The sequence below is a fragment of the Hydra vulgaris genome, chromosome 12 (genome assembly GCF_038396675.1).
Source record: "Hydra vulgaris chromosome 12, alternate assembly HydraT2T_AEP".
Classification (NCBI taxonomy): domain Eukaryota; kingdom Metazoa; phylum Cnidaria; class Hydrozoa; order Anthoathecata; family Hydridae; genus Hydra; species Hydra vulgaris.
This window is the reverse complement of record NC_088931.1, coordinates 43,328,183-43,349,698: the sequence shown is the minus strand read 5'-3', so window position 1 is coordinate 43,349,698 and position 21,516 is coordinate 43,328,183. Positions and strand designations below refer to the sequence as shown.

The following is a 21,516-nucleotide window of genomic DNA, read 5'->3' as shown; positions in this document are numbered from 1 at the left end:
CTTATTTCCAAATTATGAAAAATACAAATAATGAAAAATTGTACATAGGGCGTCAGGAAAGTTCGTGCAACTTATTAAAAAACTCATGTATTTAAACAAATTTTATGTCATTATTTATCATTTTAAAGATCATTCATTTCTCTACATATTGGTTACATTTTTATTATAAAATTATAATATATATTTTACATGGCGCTCTATAAATAACAGGCCGTGACACGCAAAATAATGTGGGGGCCGATATTTCAAAAAATAAATATGACGAATATAATTTGTTTTCAAAAAAACTTTTATTTAATGTCTCCCGTTATGTAATACAATATATAAAGTAACGATTTATATAAATTTATAAAAACAATTTATAGATCTTTTTTAAAATTTTCATAAAAAATTATATTGCTTTAATTCATAAAATTGCCAAAACAATGAAATAAAAACAAATTTAAAATCAGGTAAAAAAGAGAACTAAATAGCATACTATGGTTTTTATTTTGTAAAATACTACAGTAAAAATACTGGGAAACTACATCTTTAAATAAGAATATATTATAATGCCTTATGTGAATAAGGAATACTTTTAAAATTATAAAACAGAAACTTTAAAGAATCAATTAAATAATAACAAATAAATAACAATAAAAATGTCAATGACTGTTAACCTAACATGACAACTTTAAAATTTTAAGAGATGGTTCTTTGTTTGATTTTGGTGTTGAAAGTTTGCAATAGTTTTTAATAAAAATATTTGACAGTATATTACCATGATGTCGCTCCAAATCAAAAGAGTAATGCTCTGATATTAGCATAAAAATATTGCACAGGGATGTCCGACAAACATTGTCGGACATCATAGAGATAAAGAGTACAAATGAGAAGAAAACCCATTGGACAGTATTATCAAAAGGAATTTTCAACCCACCTCTATCGATTGATTTAAGATATTGAACAAACTTTTCAGAATAAAACATTGTTTTAGTCAAAAGTTTCTCTTCGTTAGGCAAATCATCATTTCGAGATACATATCCAGCAATGTAAACAAGAGACATCTTTGATTGAACAGTTATACTTTTTTCAAGTGTTGGTAAGTTGTCAAATACCTCAGCTAAAGACTCATTAAGAAAAAATCCACAAAATTGACAAGAATGTCCTGCATAGAGATGTGACGCGTTTTTTTGGTTTTTTTAATCGCTTTTTTGGAAAAAAAACGTAGGGGTCCGTTTTTTTGGTTTTTTTGGGAATTATTTAAAAATTTATCATTTAAGCTACTAAATTTAACTTTAATGGCAATATTATTAAACACATTTTAATTTCAGATTTATATAGGAAAACAAAGGTTGAATTTGACTAAAATTATTTTTTTGTTGGTATTTTTAAAGGTAATTGTTAATGTTTAGGTTAACACGGTTATAGCAGTCCTAGATAAAAAATTATTAGTTAACTTTATCTTCCTCTATTTAATTTTTATTGACTTTATTGTTATATATTGACACAATAAACACTTTTTATCTAAATTTATTATATTTAAATACATTTACTTAATTTTGTTTAATATTTGATATATATATATATATATATATATATATATATATATATATATTATTATTATTATTATTATTATTATTAATTTACTGTACTTATAATGTTCTCTATTTAATTATATTTAAATTTTAGATATTTTGCATAACATAGTAAATTTTTAGTTTTAAAAATGAGTAAAGCAGGCCATACAAGAGGGAGAAAAAAAACCATAGTTGCCAATTTATTTATATCCATGAAACAAATTAGCAAAATGGAAAGAGTTAAATGTTCCTTTTGCTTTGACATTATGTCTAAAAACGGAACTCAAATGACGAAGCATATTGAAAAATGTTGAAAATGTCCTAAAGAAATAAAAAGTCTATATGCAAATAAATTAGTTCATAGTCAAAAACAGCAAGACTCTTCTGGAGATGCTGAACCAAAATCAAAAAATCCACGATCTGATTTTTTTGGAACATCCTCTTCTGAATCAATTTGTAGAAGTAAAACACCAAGTTCCGTGTTTGACAGCATGACAAAAACTGAAAAGGTGTGTTTTGTATTTTTAAATTTTAAGATTTAATTGAAGAATTAACTGATATGGCAACTTGTTAAAAGTTCATGATGCATAGATTTAAGATTTGTTTCATGATTGGCTGTGGACTTAATTCAGCAACAAAAAATATTCTAAGTTAAAATTGGTCCCCATTATTATTTTTTGAATTTTGCGTGTCACGGCCTGTTACTTATAGAGCGCCATGATATTTTATTATATATTGCTTATATAATAAAACAAGTAAAATTAAAAATGAGTTTTTAAAACTCAATGCTTTTATATGTTATTAAAACACAAATTTTGCAATCAATTTTTTCTGATATTACTGTTTCATTTTATTAACATTCTGCTGTATGCGTGTGTAAAAAAACAAAAAAGTTCAGGAAGATGCTGGTCTTGGACCAAAGACATTCTGTATACTAAGTCAACTTATCCAAATATGCTAAACGCGCGTATAAGTATAAATACAATCATACTTATTTGTAAAATTTTTATTATTTTTCCATATAAAAAATAAACTTAATTAAAATTAACGAAATTAATTGACTTATTACAAAACTAATCAATGAATATTGTATTGTCATCAAGCAAGAGTATGTATGCAAAATTTAAAGAAAATCTATCATCAGGAAGTGACTCAAAAATTGATTGCAAGATTTGATGCTCACAGAGAAACAAACAAACAAACAGACAGAGACGACGAGTTAATAAAGCATTGGAAAAGTTCAATTTAGTAAAAGCACTTTAAAAAAAAACTTTATAAAATAAATTTGAATATAGAGAATTAAAACTCGTGCTCTGCTTGGAATTCCATCAACCGAGATATCCAATGAACTCGAAAAAGTTTATGGGGACCAAGCATCAAAATATAGAACAGTTCCAAATGGGCCGCTTTATTCAAGGATGGAAGAGAGAGTTTAGAAAATGACCCACGCTCTGAACGCCAAAATACCGTGCAAATATCCAGTTAGTTCGGCAAATAATTGAAGATGATACTCATTCAACTTTTGACAATATATGGAGCAATCATCTATTAACCGATATACTTTAGGAGAAATCATACATGACTCACTAGGGCTGAGAAAATTATCATCACATTGGATGCCCCACCAATTAACAGAAAATAATTGAAAGGAGAGGGTTGAAGCTTGTTCGGAAAATTTAGCAAAATTCGAAAAAGTTAAATGGCGATTGTGTGATGTTATTACTGGTGATGAACCGTGGTTTTACCCACGGAGTGGAGTAACCGAAGGTGAATCTCCTAGAACAGTAGTAGGACAGGTCCGTTTTTAAACGAAAAACATGTATTCTATCTTCTTTAAGACAACAGGCGTTGTTCATATTGATTATTTGGAAAAAGGTAAGACCATAACATCTAATTCCTACATTGAAATTGCTTGAAGCCATATATAAAAGAAATAAACAAGCAAAGACCTACCTCAGGTGCAAAAAACATGAAATTTCTACATGACAATGCTAGACCTCATGTCACAAAAGCAATGAAAACTTTCTAAGATCAAGCCGGATTCAATATAGTTCACCACCCACCTTACTCGACAAACTTAGCTCCATTAGGTTTTTGGCTCTTTGACCACATCAAAACTCATCTTGACAATCATACGAACAATGAAAGTCAGAAAAGACAAATTACGAAGATACTTTTAAGCATACTTATTGAAGACTATGAAAAAACATTTGAGAGGTGGATAGAAAGGATGCAACTATGGATAAATAATAATGGCGAATATTTTGAACATTTAGTAAAATAAAAAATACATTTAATTTTAATTATTTTTCTGGGGGGTTGTACAAACTTTCCTGACGCCCTAAGTAATTTCATTACAACTTTTTACACATGTTTTCCCATTTTATTTTTAAGAAGAAAAAAAAAAAAAATAATAACTAATAACAATAGTTATTCATAAACTGAACTAATAACAATAAAATCGGCATTTTTGAAGCTTCAAAAGTCTTAAAATAATAAAAGCCTAAAAATTTAAATGAACTTTAAAAATATGTACTAAAACAAATACAAGAATAGAAATTTTAAGGAACATTTTCAAAACGTAGTTGTTTTTATAAAAATAAGGAAAATATTTAGATAATTACCTTTACTATTAACACCGAAATGTTGCGGCAAGTATCCTAAATTAACAGAAGTTTATCACAAACATTTTATTTATGTGTAAATATTAATAAATATCAACTAACATTTATTGGTATGTGAAAATGAATATAACAAAGAAATAGTAGCAACCAATTAAAACAATAACAAAAACTACAACAAAACAATACTTAATAACTTAAAATTTATTACTTTGAATAATTATATATTAAAGTTAATAAATGTTTTATCGACAATTCTTTGATTGAAACTATATTTAACAGATTTTTTCATCGAAATTAAAATGTTTCATCAAACATTTTCTAAAGGGTCATCCATAAAGTACGTACGCCAAAATTTTTAGAAATTTAACCCCCATCCTCCTGTTGCCGTGCGTACTTTTGAATCCCAACCCCCCTTAAAAGTACGCATACTGTTTAAAACACCCTCTCCCCCTCTTTTATGAATTAAAAAATATTTAATTTAGAAAAAATTGTATAAGTTGAGAAATATTTTTTAAATTAGAGTGTGTGTACTTTTAATATTGATCATACCGCCCCCCCCACACTTTGACTTTTATTGAACGCTTTTTGCAGATTCCTCTTCACCTTAAACCCCCTTAGATACTTTATACGATAACGCAAATATTTATTTGAATAAATTTAATTTACAAACGCATCTGTAGGTTTGTTTGAGTTTCTTAGAGGTTGTTGCAAGCGAATTCAGAGAGATCGAATCGCAGCCAAGTCATAATTAACTTTTTAATTTTTATTTAAATTTATTTTAATGACAAATTATATAAAAATTAACTTTGCTTATAGCAAATGTTTTTTCAGGCACCCCTCTTTAGTAAGTCCGTAAAAAACAAGTCTTATGCAAGATAATAAATATTGAAAACAAAGCCTAAAACCTGTTTTTTGCGGACTCAAAAAAGGAGTTGCCTGAAATATAAATACTTTGAAATGACATCGTAAATGGAAGGAATATTTTTTTAACAGCAAAAATGTGAAAAAATGTGTTTAAAAAAACTGATAAAGCGAAAACAATGAAAATATTAAAGAATAAAAATCAATGAAAAACATTAAATATACAGAACAACTAAAAGCAAATTTAAAAGGATAAAAATTTTTGTGGTATGTTCGAAAATAAAAATCTTAATAAGTTATTAAAAAAAGATAAAAAGAACAAATTTTATGTTTTAATAATTTATGTTGTTAGCGTTCTTGTTGTGTATTTTTGTGTATTTTTTATACCGTCGTGCATTTCTATGTTTTGTTTATACTGTTGAGTAATTTTGTGCATCGTTTATATTGATGCATTTGTGTATTGTTTGTATTTTTTGTGTGTGGCGATAACTATTATTATTATTATTGCTTTATATATTTGTTATTGCGATTTCATATTTTTTGTCTCATCATAATATTTAAATATATCTTTTTGTTTCCATTTAATCCTTCTGATTGTTAAACGTTGTGTTATCTAATTCATTCATTATCTCTCATATCAGCTCATTCACTTTTTCTCTTTTTTGTATTTAGTCTTGGTTTTATAAAGATTATTGTTCTTCTTTTTATTGATTTTTGTTGTTTGTCTTTTAGTTAATTTGTTTATTTTTTTAAGGTGCTACCCCAATGACTAGTTTTTTATTATATTAGTGACACCGAATCTTATTTTGTAAAATCATAAATAAATTTAAAATTTTTTCAATATTACGGTTAAAAAAATAAATAAAAATAAAAAATACACATCCACCTTACTCAGGGCCATTGCATAAAGGGTGGCATGTGTGTGCATAATGGGAAACTATAACCTCCTCCCCTATACCATACATACTTTTATGTTGGCAAACTAGGAACAATGAGAAGGTATGGTTTTAGTATTTTTTTAAAAGTTTATATTTATTTAAAAACATTTAGTTATTGACAAATACTTGTTAATTATGATAAATAAGAAAAACAAACATTACCAAGGTTTTGTTTTAATTAGTGCGTACGCAGTTTGATATTAAAGCCTCACTCCACCCCCCAATACACTTTCATATGCTAATTGAAGATCCCTACCTCCCCCTATGATAGTGTCTAATTTATGGATGGCCTCTAATTCACAACATTCTGCACCTTCAAAAGCTCCCATATTGACATCATAAAAACCTTCATTATTCTTAATCCAAACTTTTAAATTATTAAATAATAATTTAACTATTGTTAAATAATAATGATATTTATTGTTACTATTTAACTAATAATTTAAAAAAGGTTTATTAGATGTCACCAAGGAAGCATTTGATAGCGCAGAAGTTTGTGAATTAGTTGGAATATTCATCTGTTGCAATTGTTGCAAAAAATGCAAATATCTAATCTGCATTAAAAAAATTTAGAATATGTTTTCTTTTAATTTATTTAGAATCCACTTGCATAAAAAAAAAAATAAACCAAAGGTCAAGAGTTGGTACAAAAGAAAACATTCAGTTAGGGCCAATAAAGTGAAGTGCTGTAAAAAAAAAACAACCAAAGTGTCCAAAAAACGTTACAATTACTTATGATATATGTGAATTGACTTCATATAAATATGGAGTTTATATTAATATAAAATCTGATTCAGTAAGTGTATATATATATAGAGCGCTTGCCTCATATGCAAGAAATTCCGAGTTCGATCCCCCACCACGTCCCTGGTAGTAACGCGCTCAACTTGTTTCTCCAGGCAGCGGCCTTGTCCGTCAAGGTTCATGATTAATTCTGCGGTTGACGATCTCCCACAGGTTCTTGATAGGGTTGAGATCCGGAGATTGAGGCCGCCAATCCATCACCGATAGGTGGTTGTCTTAAAACCACTGCTTGACTACTTTTGCAGTGTGTTACGGATCGTTGTCTTGCTAAAAACCCCATTTATTGGCATATTCCATTCAGCATGAGGTAACATAACATCTTTCAGGATATTTTTAACGGTTCATTATTCCATTGTTTTGATGTATTGGACCTTTTTTTTTTTTTTTTTGTGTTAATTCACCTCTCCAAGGCCCAGAAGGCCACTACAAACGAGGAGGCTACTTAATTGTGGTTACAACCCTCTCTCAACTCTATAACTCCGAAACACGAAACTTGACGAACAAGGCTGCTGCGCGGAGAAACAAGTTAAGCGCGGTACTACCAGGGACATGGTGGGGATCGAACTCGGAGTCTCTCGCTTATGAAGCGAGCGCTCTACCACTACACCACTACCTAGACCGTTAGCAGAAAAACACCCCCAGATCATTACATTGCCTCCACCATGCTTCACGGTCTTATGGCAGTAACAAAAATCGAGGCGTTTTCCGGCCTGTCAACGTACACGGAAATGCCATCGCTCCCAATGATGTTGAACTTCGATTCATTACTGAACAGGGCAGTTCGCCATTTCTACACATTCCAGTCAATATGAGATGTAGCAAACAGGAGTCTTTTCTTCTGGTTTTTTAGTGAAATCAGCGGTTTCTTTGCAGGGCGTCGAGAAAACAATCCGGCTTCAACAGCACGTCGTCTGATTGTTTGGTCCGATACAGGCAGGTCTAATTGCTTTTGTATCTCGACTGATGATATCCAGGGATCCTTCTTGATGGATCTGACAATCATAGAATCCTCTCTAGAAGTGGTGGAACGCGGTCTTCCACCTGTTATTTGCTGCCAACTTCCCTGTAGAACGATATTTGGAACATAGATACGGTCCATTTTTTCACACGATATTTATCACAAATACTTTTTTGTGGCATTCCACTTACGTAATCGCCAATAATTTTCTTTCTTAGTTCCAATCTTGATAATACTGACTGATTGACTTCCACATACTTACTGAATTACATGTCGATTTACATGTCTCTTATATAGTAAAATGAACCTGTGTGAACCTGTTCTGGAAGATTCTAGATGCTTCTTTTCGATGCTTCTGGAAGCTTCTGGATGCGTCTGGATGCTTCTAAATGTTTCTGGATATTTCTGGATGCTACTGGATGCTTCTTCTGGAAACTTCTGGAAGCTTCTGTATGCTTCTGGAAACTTCTGAATACTTCCTTTAATTATTAAAAAACTTCCGTGACGTTGACACGGACCAGACTTAAGAAAATGAAACAAACCAAAAAAGTTGTACTTGTTTTGTCTGCTGCAAAATGGCACTTGTCAACGAAATTCTGCCTGTGTGCTGTCACCTGTCAGCTGATTGCTTATGTCATGGCATGCTATGACTCCAGACTCCTGAACTGTTTGCTGTGGTAGTATAGTTCGTTTTGTTTTTAAGACATGTAAAATTAGGAACACTTTTTAGCATTGTTCGATGTTGGTTGCAAATGTTTTGTCCAATACTTTATTTATATACATATATACATATATATATATACATATATACATATATATATACATATATACATATATATATACATATATACATATATATATATACATATACATATATACATATACATATATATATATATATATATATATATATATATATATATATATATATATATATATATATATATATATGTATATATATATATATATATATATATATATATATATATATATATATATGTAACGGGTGATGCATAAGTTATCAAACAAAATCAAAATATCAATATCTTACTTATAAAAAAAATTATTATTATATACATTTTTAAATAAAGTATTTATCTTTTAATAAAAATCAGTTATTTCTTATATGGAAAAAAATGATCATCTGCAATAATTACCATATATGAATGTAAAAATTTAAACCAATCCTAGTATTAATTTGCTTTACATGAGGTAGTGATGGATTGGGTTTCATCTCATATTCAGAGATGGTTGTTTTTAATGTAGTTCGAGCCGTTGAAGAAGGGCCTGATTCCTCTATTGAGTACTTAAAGCAAGTTAAAGTTTTTTGGTCAAAGTGTATGACCTTACATTTCTTTGCATTTAACTCCATGAGCCAAGACTTGGTCCAACAACAAATTTGGTCAAAATCTGATTTGAGTTGGAGTTGGGCAGCAAGAGAGTTGACAATTCTCAGAATTTTAGTTTCATCAGCGTAGATCTTACAACTGATTTCTTTGCTTATTACATATATAAACAAAAATGGTCCCAAGATTGATCCTTGCAGAACCTCACTTGTCATAGGTAACCAATTTCATTGGGTGCTACTAAGGATAACTTGTTGTGACCTGTTGAGTAAAAAAGTTTTTATCCAATTAAGAAGATTCCCGTCAATTCCATACACTTTTAGTTTGTAAAGCATTTGCTGATGTAGCACTTTGTCAAATGCTATAGTAAAATCCAGGAATATGACGTCAACTGGTAATTTTCTGGCCATACTTCCAGTCAAGAAGTCCGTTGTTTTAAGGAGATTTGTAATGCATGCTTTTTTCTCTAAGAAGCCATGTTGACTATTTAATAGATGATTGTTTAATTTTCGATGCTGCATGATTTCTTTCTAAACTAGTTCCTCCATTATTTACACGGAATCGAGGTGAGGAGTATTGGTCTGTAGTTTGATGGGTTGATTCTGGAGCCCTTCTTAAATAAAGGCGTTACATTTGCTTTGGAATATGAACTTGGAACTTCACTATTGTCAAATGACTTTTGAAAGATGAGAGTAATTGGAGTAGACATTTAAGTAGAACAAGCACATACGCAACGCAAGGACTGACATTGTCTACACCAAGAGATTTGGATATATTAAGTGATGAGAGCTCCATTAGAGTAGCCTGAATGTCGAATGCTATGCTGTTGAGGATTTTGTTAGTTCTACAATCAAAGTGGGGAAGATTATCATTGGATGGCTCTTTGCTGAAAACTATTTTAAATTGATTATTAAGTGAGTTGGTTATTGTAATTTTGTTGGAGCTAATGATCTTACTGGAGCTGGCCATTTGATTTGCTAAAGAGTGTTAACTGTTTGTTAGCACAATATGGAGAGTCACATATGATGAGATCAAGAGTGTTTGTCTTAGGGCAATTAGTAGGTTTGAAAGTTGGGATGAATCTTAGTGAAGATTACAATCTTGAAAAAGTGAAACTAAAGAACCAAGAGACCAATTTCACTAAAGAAGAAGACTGAATTGGAAGTCCAAGTAATCTCTTGAAAATTGAAATCACCGGCAAGATGATACAATTGCATTTTTTGTTTGATACTGATGTTTTGCTATAGAAAATAGTACTTGAAACATATGAGAATAGGTTTCAAGTACTTCCAGTATCGGCTTCGATACTGGAAGATGATGGTTTGTAAATGCAGCCTAGGAGCAGAGTTTCCTTCTAAAGCTTTAGTTTGACTGTATGTATATATATATATATATATATATATATATATATATATATATATATATATATATATATATATATATATATATATATATATCAATTAAATATTTCTATAACTTTTTAAATATTTTTTTCTTTTATAGGGTTTGTCAAGATTTAAGCAGCATCAGCCATAACCCTGACCCTGTCCCCGGTTAAATGTGTGTGTGTGTGTATGTGTGTGTGTGTGTGTACACACGCACACAAAAAACAACATATAAAATTGCAGAAAATACTTATTTTTATAAAGCCTAACTCATTCAAGCCTAATTAAAAGTTATTTTAATTTTTAAGCATTTTCATTAAAAACTTACATTAGTATGATATATAATTAACTAATTTAATTAATAATACTATATTAGTAATTAAGATAACTCAATATATGAAATGAAAAAAAAATTAAAAATAATTAAACATACAAGTGCACACTCCATTGGTATCACAAGTACCTAAAATTAAATGTTTAATAAAATATAAAAATAAATATATAAAAATTTTAAAAATCAAATTATTGTTAATTACGGTATTGGTTTACATCACAACATCAATAAAAAACGCAAGCAAAAAATTGCTAAATCAAAAAATTAATGGATATTTCTTCAAAAATATGTCATCACACCAAAAGATATGCTTGACACAAAAAACATGTTAGACAAAAAAATGTGTTCACAACATCATACCAAATTTCTTGAAACCCGTTAAATATAAAAGTATAGTAATACTTTAATGAAAAAACATTAGAAACAATTATGCAAAAAGTTGTAAAAATTTAAAAGTTTACAAATTTCTGTAAAGGTTTTGTAAACAATCATTATGTAAATATTACAAATAACTCAATTATTTTGCTATGATTTAGACATGAACTAATGAAAAAATTTAATCAATAAATGAAAAAAAAAAATAGAAAAAAAAAATTAAGGAAAAAACAACTTATTAAAAGAGTTTTATGTAAAAGTAATAATAACCAAATTTTATGTAAAAGTAATAATAACCAAGGGCATAATTGTATTCCTATTTTAACTAAATTTCATACATAAACATGACAGCTCTAAAAATCAAAATACTCAAAAATAATAAATCCCCAAGTTAAATAATAAATCCCCAAGACAAGTTGTGCTAAAATATTTAAAAATGCATAAACCTGTTTCTAATTTAAATAAAGAACAACTTAAAGTCTTTAGAACATGTATTTAGCCATTGGGGACAATTTTTTAATCAAATAAAAAAACCAATTTCATAAAAAAAAAATGAAGAACAACTTAGCAAATCTTAAATTATAGACCAGAGACTAACTCCAAAACTACTCTGAAAAGCATAAGAATATTTAAGGAGGTCTAAAAACTAAATTAATACAAAATGAATGTAATATAATTACTTACAGAGTAAAATTATGAATACATCCATTTACATAAGTACAATAAATTATAAAAATTTTTTTAAAAGATATGTGAACAATAATCATTGTATTTTCAATAATGAAGCAAAATTATAACAATTTCTTACATAATTACTTACAGAGTAAAATTATAACAATTTCTTACATAATTACTTACAGAGTAAAATTATAACAATTTCATAATTGAATAATATGCATACAAATATAAACTATATTATATTAAAAGTAAACAATTTACAGGCAATAAATATATAAGTTAATGTAAAGGTGCTATAATAAATCCTTGCCAATTGCAAAAGCTGAACTTTCCAACAACAACTATCCTGGAGTCAACAAATTTAAATAATTTAGTAAAATGTTTCGTTGGAGAAGAAAGATTAGCAGGACATTAGGAGGACATGACATTAGGAGGACATGACATTAGGAGGACATGACATTAGGAGGACATGAGGCAACACTAGCATACAAGCTTTGATTGTTGCCATGTACTATTTATGAAGAGTGTCATTATGATTAGAGTGCCATGTACTATTTATGAAGAGTGTCATTATGATTAGAGTGTCATTTTTTGCAAACTTACATTTGGCAGTTTCATCATTAGTTCATAGAGTTGATGGCTATTACCCTATGGTTTGCAAAGACTCTAATTGTCACCTATTTGCCAGGAAAATGAGGTTTGAATCCTCTAAACATTCTTTTATGTAAATTTGCTCCCCTTCAATCAACTCAACTTTTTTTGTTCTTTACTATTCTTCTTTAACCCAAGTCTGCAATCTTTTTCATTCTTTTTAAGACTGCAAATGTTGTTTCAGATCAACTTGATCAAATTCTTTCTCATTATCTTTCAGTTAATATTCTTTTTATTGGTAACTTTATTGCTCATCACACTGAATAACTTGGTTTCAGAATAACTAACCTTGCTGTTTCTAATACTCAAAATAAATGTTTTTCTCAATTTTATTATATCACTCTCAATCATACTCCGATAGTTTGTGACTCGTTTTTCTAGACAATAGCAATATTTACTTTCACTCCTTGAAATGTCTTATTTTTATATCTTGTTGTTTATTAATGTTTATTTATATCTTATTTTTTGACTTTTGCTCTTACTCATTTTTTTCTTGTTCTTTTAGATTGCTTACATCACACTGTGAACTCAATAAAACATTGCTTACATCACACTGTGAACTCAATAAAACATTGCTTACATCACACTGTGAACTCAATAAAACCTTTACCTTCTCATTCTTCTCACATTCACCCATTACATCTTACTACTTTTTGAAACTTTCTATTAATTTTATTTTATAGTTGTTTAATATATTACATAAGAGAATTTCAGTATTAAATATACCTATACAAAGATTACAGGGTTCAACAACTTCTGTGAATGGAACATCATTATACACAAATGTTTGATTTCCATTGCATAATGGATAGCAGTCACTTATTTCTCTCCAATCTAAAATGGTGAATAAAAAATAAACAATATTTAAGAAAGTTTTTTCAATAATTAACTTTACAATCATTTCAGTGTTTAGTACTTTAAAGCTTTGATAAATTAAAGTTTGATAAATAAAAAAAAAACTTTTACTTGAATTACGTTGACAAAGTTGTGTTGTAGAATTGCGTAAATAACCAATATCACAATCTAAATTAATAACAAGTTATCAGTATTTTTTGGTGTACAATTGTCAATGCATAAAAATGCACAAAACTTTACAAAACTAGAAAAACAGTATACAAAATTTAACAAACTGTACCATATTAATAGACTTTATATAAACTTTTTAAATATATTTTTTTGTCTGATTTTTTGTCATTAATACAATGTAATTGCTAAGTAAAATATCATAACCTAAAAGTCTATGGCTACCAGACCACATTAATTTATAAAAGGTTGAAATTTCTCAGCCCATGCTTCCAACACAAGTACAAACGATGGTCAACTATGTACTTCAGGTCATGGTGGCTTTGGCAGGTAACAGATACCAATGGTGTCATCAAGTACAAAAAAATAATATTAGAAACCACATCAAAAGTATTGTATCTATTAAAAACCCCTTTTAAATTCACATTTATTACAATTTTCATCTAACATTTGTTGAATGCTAATAGAAACCAGTACTTTTTTGTGCAATCAAAAAACAATTTTCAGTTAAGTTGCATAACTAAAAATTTTGCTTTTGCACTTATAACTAACAATACTTCATGTTTGTCTGGGATCAGAACCATAGAAGTCTGGAACTAGAACTATAGAAAGTGTCTGTCTGACAATGGATGAAGTGATTTATAATACTATTTTAAAGAAAATTATAAAAAATTGCACTAAATTTGATAAATTTTAGTATTTTAAACACCTTTGGTATCTGTTACCTGCTAAAACCATCATAACCTGAAGTATATAGTTGACCATCATTTATAGTGTTGGAAGCATGTGTTTAGAAATTTTTAGCTTTTATAAAATAACATTGGTCTGGCGGCCATGGGCTTTTTAAGTATTATACCTGTGACAAATATTCATCAAAATATTAGAAAAAATTTTTTAAATTATTTTAATTTAGCAAGTGTCTACTATTTGTAATTGAATAATTTTTTTTTTTAGAGATTCAGTAGTAGCTCATCCTCAAAAAAAAAAAAAAAATTAATAAAAACAATTAAAAAAAAACAACAACATAATTTATGGATCACATCATTGACCAATAAAAGATAAAAAAAACTCACCACATGTTATTGAAGGTGGTATAACCCGTTCATTAATTCCACCTGGTCAAAAAAATAAATAAAAATAAAGAATAAAAACTATTAATAACAAAAACTGCATGACAAACTAAAAAAATTAATTTATAATCAATACATTATATGAAATAAACTGATCGCATCCAAGCACAACCTTAGGGTTCCCATCATTAGCTATCTTTGTGGAAAATAGTTTTAGGACCTTAATGAGGACCATGCTACTTAAAAAAATGTTTCTACCAATCTTTATGCAAAAAAAAAAAAAAAAAAAAATATATTCAAAATATATATATGTAAATAATGTAGTATATAAATAATATAATGTAAATATATAAAAAATATCACCTTGTTTATATTATTTTTTTTTTAAATTCACCTCCACAAGGCCGAGAAGACCTCTATAGACGAGGAGGCTACTTAGTTGTGGTTATAACCCTCTCTCAACTCTATAACTCTGAAATACGAACCTTGACAAACAAGGCCGCTGCACGGAGAAACAAGTTAAGTGCAGTACTACCAAGAACATGGTGGGGATCCAATTCGGAACCTCTCCCTTATGAAGCAAGCGCTCTACCACTACACCACTGCCACTTATTTCAAAATAAATAAACAGGGTGAGGGTTCTATTAAGCACTAAGTTTTTTAAACTGGGGTGAAAATAAAAGTTTAGTCTCATACTGAATAGTATGTTGTGTATATCTGTAAATGAATAAAAAATAATAAAAATATAAATATTAGACATGGGGAACCACCACATTTTTACCCTAAAACATTAGGTAGATCTGTAATACTATAGAAAAAAATTTCTTTAAAAGTATGTCATGTTGGGTCTCAAACGAAGCGAATTTTTATAAAAATTTCAAAAATAATAATTATAATATGTTTTATAAAAACATCTCTAAAAAATTAACAATTAAATTGAAATAAAACCATAAAAAAGTAAATTTTTTTTTATTAAAGTTAAAAATCAACAGATTTTATGCAGTTAAATGTAAACTGATAATCTTAATACAAATTAACTATTTTTCAACATTTTTTTTAAAATTTTGCTTCTTTTGAGACCAAACATGACATACTTTTGAAGAAATTTTTTTTCTGTTTTATTAGTGACCTGTCTGATGTTTAAGAATAAAAATGGGGCACTTCCTGTAAAAGATTTTTATTTTTTACAGCTGCTTCTGATTTTACACATGGATCTGCAAATAAGTACAAAGTATTTTGATGAAATTCACACTCTTGTGATGCTATACTTTGTTCAAACATAAGGGGAAAAAAAGTCTAACATATAAACAAGAAATAAAAGCATAACTAAAGTAAAACAGTAACACTAGACACAATAAAATAAAATTCTTGTTAATAACCAAGTTAATAAACACAATTACATAGCTATAGCTAGTTAATGTATTTGATAAATAAGTATGAGAACAAAATAATATTTGACATTTTACTAACATTTTTGCTTGTGGGTTTATAAAAATTCGTGAAGTAATACCTTGATTTAAAAAAAAAATTTAATGAATTTTAAAGATACCACATGTTATAATGTTTTGTAATTAGAATATTATTATTAACATTAATATTGACATTAATACCTATTAATATATATTTTGTTAATTCACCTCCCCAAGGCCAATAAGGCCACTACAGACGAGAAGGCTACGTGTGGTTATAACCCTCTCTCAACTCTATAACTCCGAAACACGAACCTTGACAAACAAGACCGCTGTGCAAAGAAACAAGTTGAGTGCGGTACTTCCAGGGACATGGTGGGGATCGAACTTGGAACCTTTTGCTTATAAAGCGAGCGCTCTACCACAACACCACTACTGCATATATATATAAATATTTAACTTTTTTGTCAGATTGTTCTAATGTTTAAATAAATATTTTTTTAAATAAAATTCATTATAACAGAGAAAATAAATAACAGTAATAATATAATCTGTGTACATTTTTTATCTAATTACTTAATCTTATCTTTAATCTTTGGTAGAGAAATTTTTGCAAATATCATCAAAACTCAACAATTGTCAGAATAATCATTGTCAATAGGTTCAGATGCAAGTACACTACCTGTCTTTGATGCCTGATTAGGTATGCATAGGTCTGGCTTCTGCCTTGACTGCAGCGCATTTTGAATGCTTGGTTATCAATCGATAGCGCCATCACAGACCAGTCCCCTCACTGCCCACACCGACCCTGCCCAGTCATATAAGGCAATTAAATTGGTGATTTATTTTAGCTAAAAGATATCCCTTAACAATTAAGGTTCTAGCCAGATTTTTCAGCTCTACAATTAGATTTTCTCCATTAGATATGATTTTATTTAGTCATAAAGCCTGAACATATACTTTACCATTTTTTTGATGTCTAGGCCGATTTGAGTACTATAAATTCTCTCTACTCTAGAGTTATGTGTAACAACAGCTATCAGCAAGAAATGCCATTTATGAATTACGCAACGAATATGTTCACCATAAAGGTCGTTTGGAAGATTTTGTAATTTTGTAAAAAAAAAAGGTTTCTTTTTTAAAACAAACCCACAAGTAATCGAATCTAATTATAAGTATATCTAATCTATTATTAATCTATGATCAAATAAAGTGTAATGTAACATAACAAAATCTAGATATGACACACAAATATAAACTTTTTTTACATTTCATTACGCTTCAGTTTACACTTGTTTTTTTTTAAACTTTCAAGTTGCATATTTGAAAGTTTAAAAAAAAACACAATTGAGACAAAACTTTGCAATCTCTATCAAATCGTGGTAAGATTGCACTTTTTCTTTTTTCTACAAATAATAACATTGTTACACTCTCTAGAGTTATAATTTATAGTACTCAAACCGTCCTAGACATGCTCTAATGAGCTATTATCACTCATTCATTCAACCAAAATTCAATCTCATGACTTGTCATTTAGTAAAGACTTTTACCATAACTCAATAAGAATTATCCTTCATACTCAAAAAACTATTATTTGACTAGTTTTTTACCTCGAATATGTCAAATATGTTAGTCTCTTTTATAAAAAGAGTGCTCAATGTTCTTAAAAAACAAAGCAGTAGTTAATTAGTAAAAAAACACTCAAAAAACTACAAACTCAAGATTCTACTGTCACTTTCTCATTTAGCAGGGTCTTCAGTAAGAAAGTCTAAATTTCAAAAAATTCAATTTATAGACCAAAATGTTTACAGGAAGTTATAAACTTAAATTGATACAGTTAATTTTTCTTATTTTCAAATCTGTATTTCTCTGTAAACAGGAAATTAATTTTTACAATACTGTAGTTAAATTAATTACAGTATTTTTATAAAAATTAAGTGTGAAAATTTTGTTATAAAAAATGGATAGTTTTAGTTTGGTCATTTGTTTTAATAATTTTTTAAAAGGTACTTTTTTTATGCCTGCATTTAGTTAATTCTCTTTTTTTATTTAATAAACTTTGTTTATCTTAACGGATGATTCATTCAAAATTTTCTTGCAAACATAGCATACAATATTTTAGAAACATTATTATAGGTGAGAGCTTGCATTAATGGAACTTTAAAATTTTTATGATATATTGATATATATTTTTTTATAACCAAATAAATTTGGACAGCATGTGTCTTTTGAGTTTTTTATAACCAAATAAATTTGGACAGCATGTGTCTTTTGAGTTTTTTATAACCAAATAAATTTGGACAGCATGTGTCTTTTGAGTTTTTTATAACCAAATAAATTTGGACAGCATGTGTCTTTTGAGTTTTTTATAACCAAATAAATTTGGACAGCATGTGTCTTTTGAGTTTATTATAAAATTTTGAGCTAGAATTTGAAAAGAAAATTGAAACAAAGCAAAACAGAAATAGAAAAAATTTTTGATTCCAACGTACAGCAAAAATGTTTTAACAAGTATTGAAAAAACTTATTTAAATTAGTAGACAAATATTTCCCTCCTTCTCTTAAATTGCAAAAAAATTTTAACAGAAATAATAAATAAATACTACTAATGTAAGTTATAGCTGTAAAAAAAATATAGCAAAATTATAAAAGGCCGCAACCTTGCATTAGTTAAAAAAAATAGTTTCTAAAAGAAAAAAAAATTGTAATTGTAAAATAAAAGTTGATTGCCCAATGAATGAAAAATGCTTATCAAAAAGTGCATTGTTTCCTTAAAAAATTACTTGGATAAACAGTATATCATCATAACCGAGGGTGAATGGAAAAAAAGTTATGCCAACTACAAAAAATCTTTTAAACATAAAAAATACTCAAAAAATATTATGTCGTCAAAATTTAGTTGGGATCTAAAAGATAAAATTAATTATTATTCGCCAATAATGTTTCCAAAAATGCATGCTATGTTCGCAAAAAAAAAAAAAAAATTTAAACAATTACTCATTAAGATGACGAAAATTTATTGAATAAAAAAAACAGAATTAATTTCTAAATACAGACATAAAAATAAGTACCTTAAAAATTATAAGAACAATAAATTATAATTAAAATTAAGAAAACGAAAGACCATTCTTAAAGTTATTTTTGAAAGTATTATCAAATTACAATTATATTCAAATAAAATATAAAAAAAGAAAATACATAAAAGTTCTTCATTGCTATAAATCTTGTAATATTATTAATATAGGATATATAAAACACCTATATACAAAAACTATATGCATGTAAAACTTATTTCTTAGTTTATCTGTTAAGGTTTGGTCAAAGAAACATTTGGTAAACTAATTTTTAAACATATATTTGGAAACATTATATGTTAAATCAACAAAAGAAAAAAACTTAAAAACAATGGAACATACAATTTTGGCAAACCCCATTACTATCAGCATATTGAGTGTCCTTAGAACATAAACATTTTGAGTTTATTCCGCAATAACCTAAAAGTAAACAGAAAAGGTTTTAACAACTAACTTGACCTACCATTGCTAACTTAAACAATACTTTTTGATACCAGAAAACCACCTGTAAATAACAGTTTCTAATATAATAGAAGTGTCTTTTTGTATTTTAATATACTATTAAACTTAACACATAACTCATTGTTTTTACCATGTATTTATCGTGCATATTTTAAAAATAGTTTGGTGAATTCAATAAAACAAATATCTAATTTATTAAATAATCAAAAATATTTTTAGAATTTTTTTATGAACTTTAGTTTTAAAGAAATTCAATATATTACATTAAAGAATTTCAGTATTAAATATACCTTGACATAAACTACAGGGCTCAACAACTACTGTAAATGGAATATTATTATATGCAAATGTTTGATTTCCATTGCATAGTGCATTGCAATCATCGGTCGCACTCCAATCTAAAACCATGAGTTCAAAGTAAACAACATTTAATAAAGTTTTTTTTAATAAGTAACTTCATAATCATTGCAGTGTTATTTAAAGTAATATTAAAGTTTAGTAAATAAAAAAAAATTTGTACTTGAATCACGTTGACAAAGTTGTGTTGTAGAATTGCGTACATAACCAATATCACAATCTAGATTAATAAAAAACTTATCAACATTTTTTGGTGTATAATTGTCAATGAATATAACTGCACAAAATTTTACATAACTAGAAAACAGAATACAAAATTTAATAAATCATATAATAATAATAGATTTTATATAAACTTTTTAAATATATAATTTTTAAAATGATCTTTTGTGATAAGCATTCTTATATCCCATGTTATCGTCAGGTAAAACGTTATACCTGTGACAATTGCAAAGGTTCATCAAAATATTAGAAAGAGTTTCTTAAAGTTTATTCAGTTTAGCAAATACCTACTAATTTTAATATTGAATAATAAGTTTTTTAATATTGAATAAATAATTTTTTTTTCTAGAGATGGAGTAGTAGTAAAAAAAGTCAAGAAAAAATTAAAAACAATTTACCACATTATTTACCAATAAAAAGTAAAAAAACTTACCACATGTTACTGAAGGCGGTATAACACGTTCATTAATTCCACCTGGTCAAGAAATTATATAAGATAAAAATTAGCAATTTTTTGTCAGTTAAGTTGCAAAAATAAAATTAGTAAAAACAAAAAATACACAAAAATAAAATTGTATATAATATATACAAAATAATGTATGCAAATAAACTAATTACATGTAAGCACAATCTTTGGGTTCTCACCATTAACCATCTTAGTGGTGAATGGATTTAGGAATTAAAGTTCAAATCTAGGCAGAATCATGGGGAACAAAGGAAGGACCATGTTACTTGAAAAAATGTGTCTTATATTTATTCAAAAAAAAAAAAAAAAGGAAAAAAATTTAAAAAGAAATAAACTGGAACACAACAACCAATATAACTTTTTTATTAAAATTAATCTATGAAATATTACTTTTTATTTTTCTTAGCATAATCTTGAAAATTATAAAAAAAAAATTTATGAAAAAATGTAGTTTTTTATTACTTTATTTTTTATTATTTTATTTTTTATTATTATTGATATTTTTATAACTTTATTTTTTCTTAATTTTGGGTACAGTTATAAAAAATTAAAAAAATCGTCTCTATTTTTTTTAGGTAAATTTTAATTGGTGAGTTCTTACCATATGAGACTTAATAACAAGAGACGTTTTTCACATTTTTAAAAAGTGTTTTTATTAACTAAAAAAGTTGTAAACATTTTTAAAAAAATATTTAATGAAGTCCAATATAATATATAGATGCTGCTTGAGTTTGACGACTACTATAGCATATGGATGCACTATCTTAAACAAACCAGTTACAAAAAAAAAATATGTCTTTTGAAATTCTAAAAAATGTATCAAAAATAAAATGGTAAAAAACTTTAAATTTTTAATGACTATTATTCATATTCAAAACTTTTAATTAAGCTTGGCATGCTAACCTTCATTGCTTCATTTG

At 27.6% G+C, this 21,516-nt stretch overlaps 1 protein-coding gene across 17 annotated transcripts in view; it reads right to left on the bottom strand.

Annotated features, from left to right (window-relative positions):
* Window positions 1–21,516, bottom strand: part of LOC100208093 (prestalk protein) — a 109,716-nt gene that overhangs the window by 369 nt on the left and 87,831 nt on the right. For 15 of the 17 annotated variants that reach the window (XM_065813352.1, XM_065813355.1, XM_065813357.1 and 12 more), the window contains 9 exons: window positions 20,564–20,605; window positions 20,072–20,128; window positions 19,842–19,949; window positions 19,432–19,509; window positions 14,610–14,651; window positions 13,480–13,536; window positions 13,240–13,347; window positions 10,909–10,938; window positions 4,184–4,219 (listed from right to left, as the gene is read on the bottom strand). In XM_065813352.1, coding sequence (XP_065669424.1) covers window positions 4,218–4,219; window positions 10,909–10,938; window positions 13,240–13,347; window positions 13,480–13,536; window positions 14,610–14,651; window positions 19,432–19,509; window positions 19,842–19,949; window positions 20,072–20,128; window positions 20,564–20,605 — 524 coding nt within the window. In that variant the 3' untranslated portion in view covers window positions 4,184–4,217. The remainder of the gene's footprint in view (window positions 1–4,183; window positions 4,220–10,908; window positions 10,939–13,239; window positions 13,348–13,479; window positions 13,537–14,609; window positions 14,652–19,431; window positions 19,510–19,841; window positions 19,950–20,071; window positions 20,129–20,563; window positions 20,606–21,516) is intronic. The other 2 variants (XM_065813354.1, XM_065813363.1) reach the window with 2 other exon arrangements.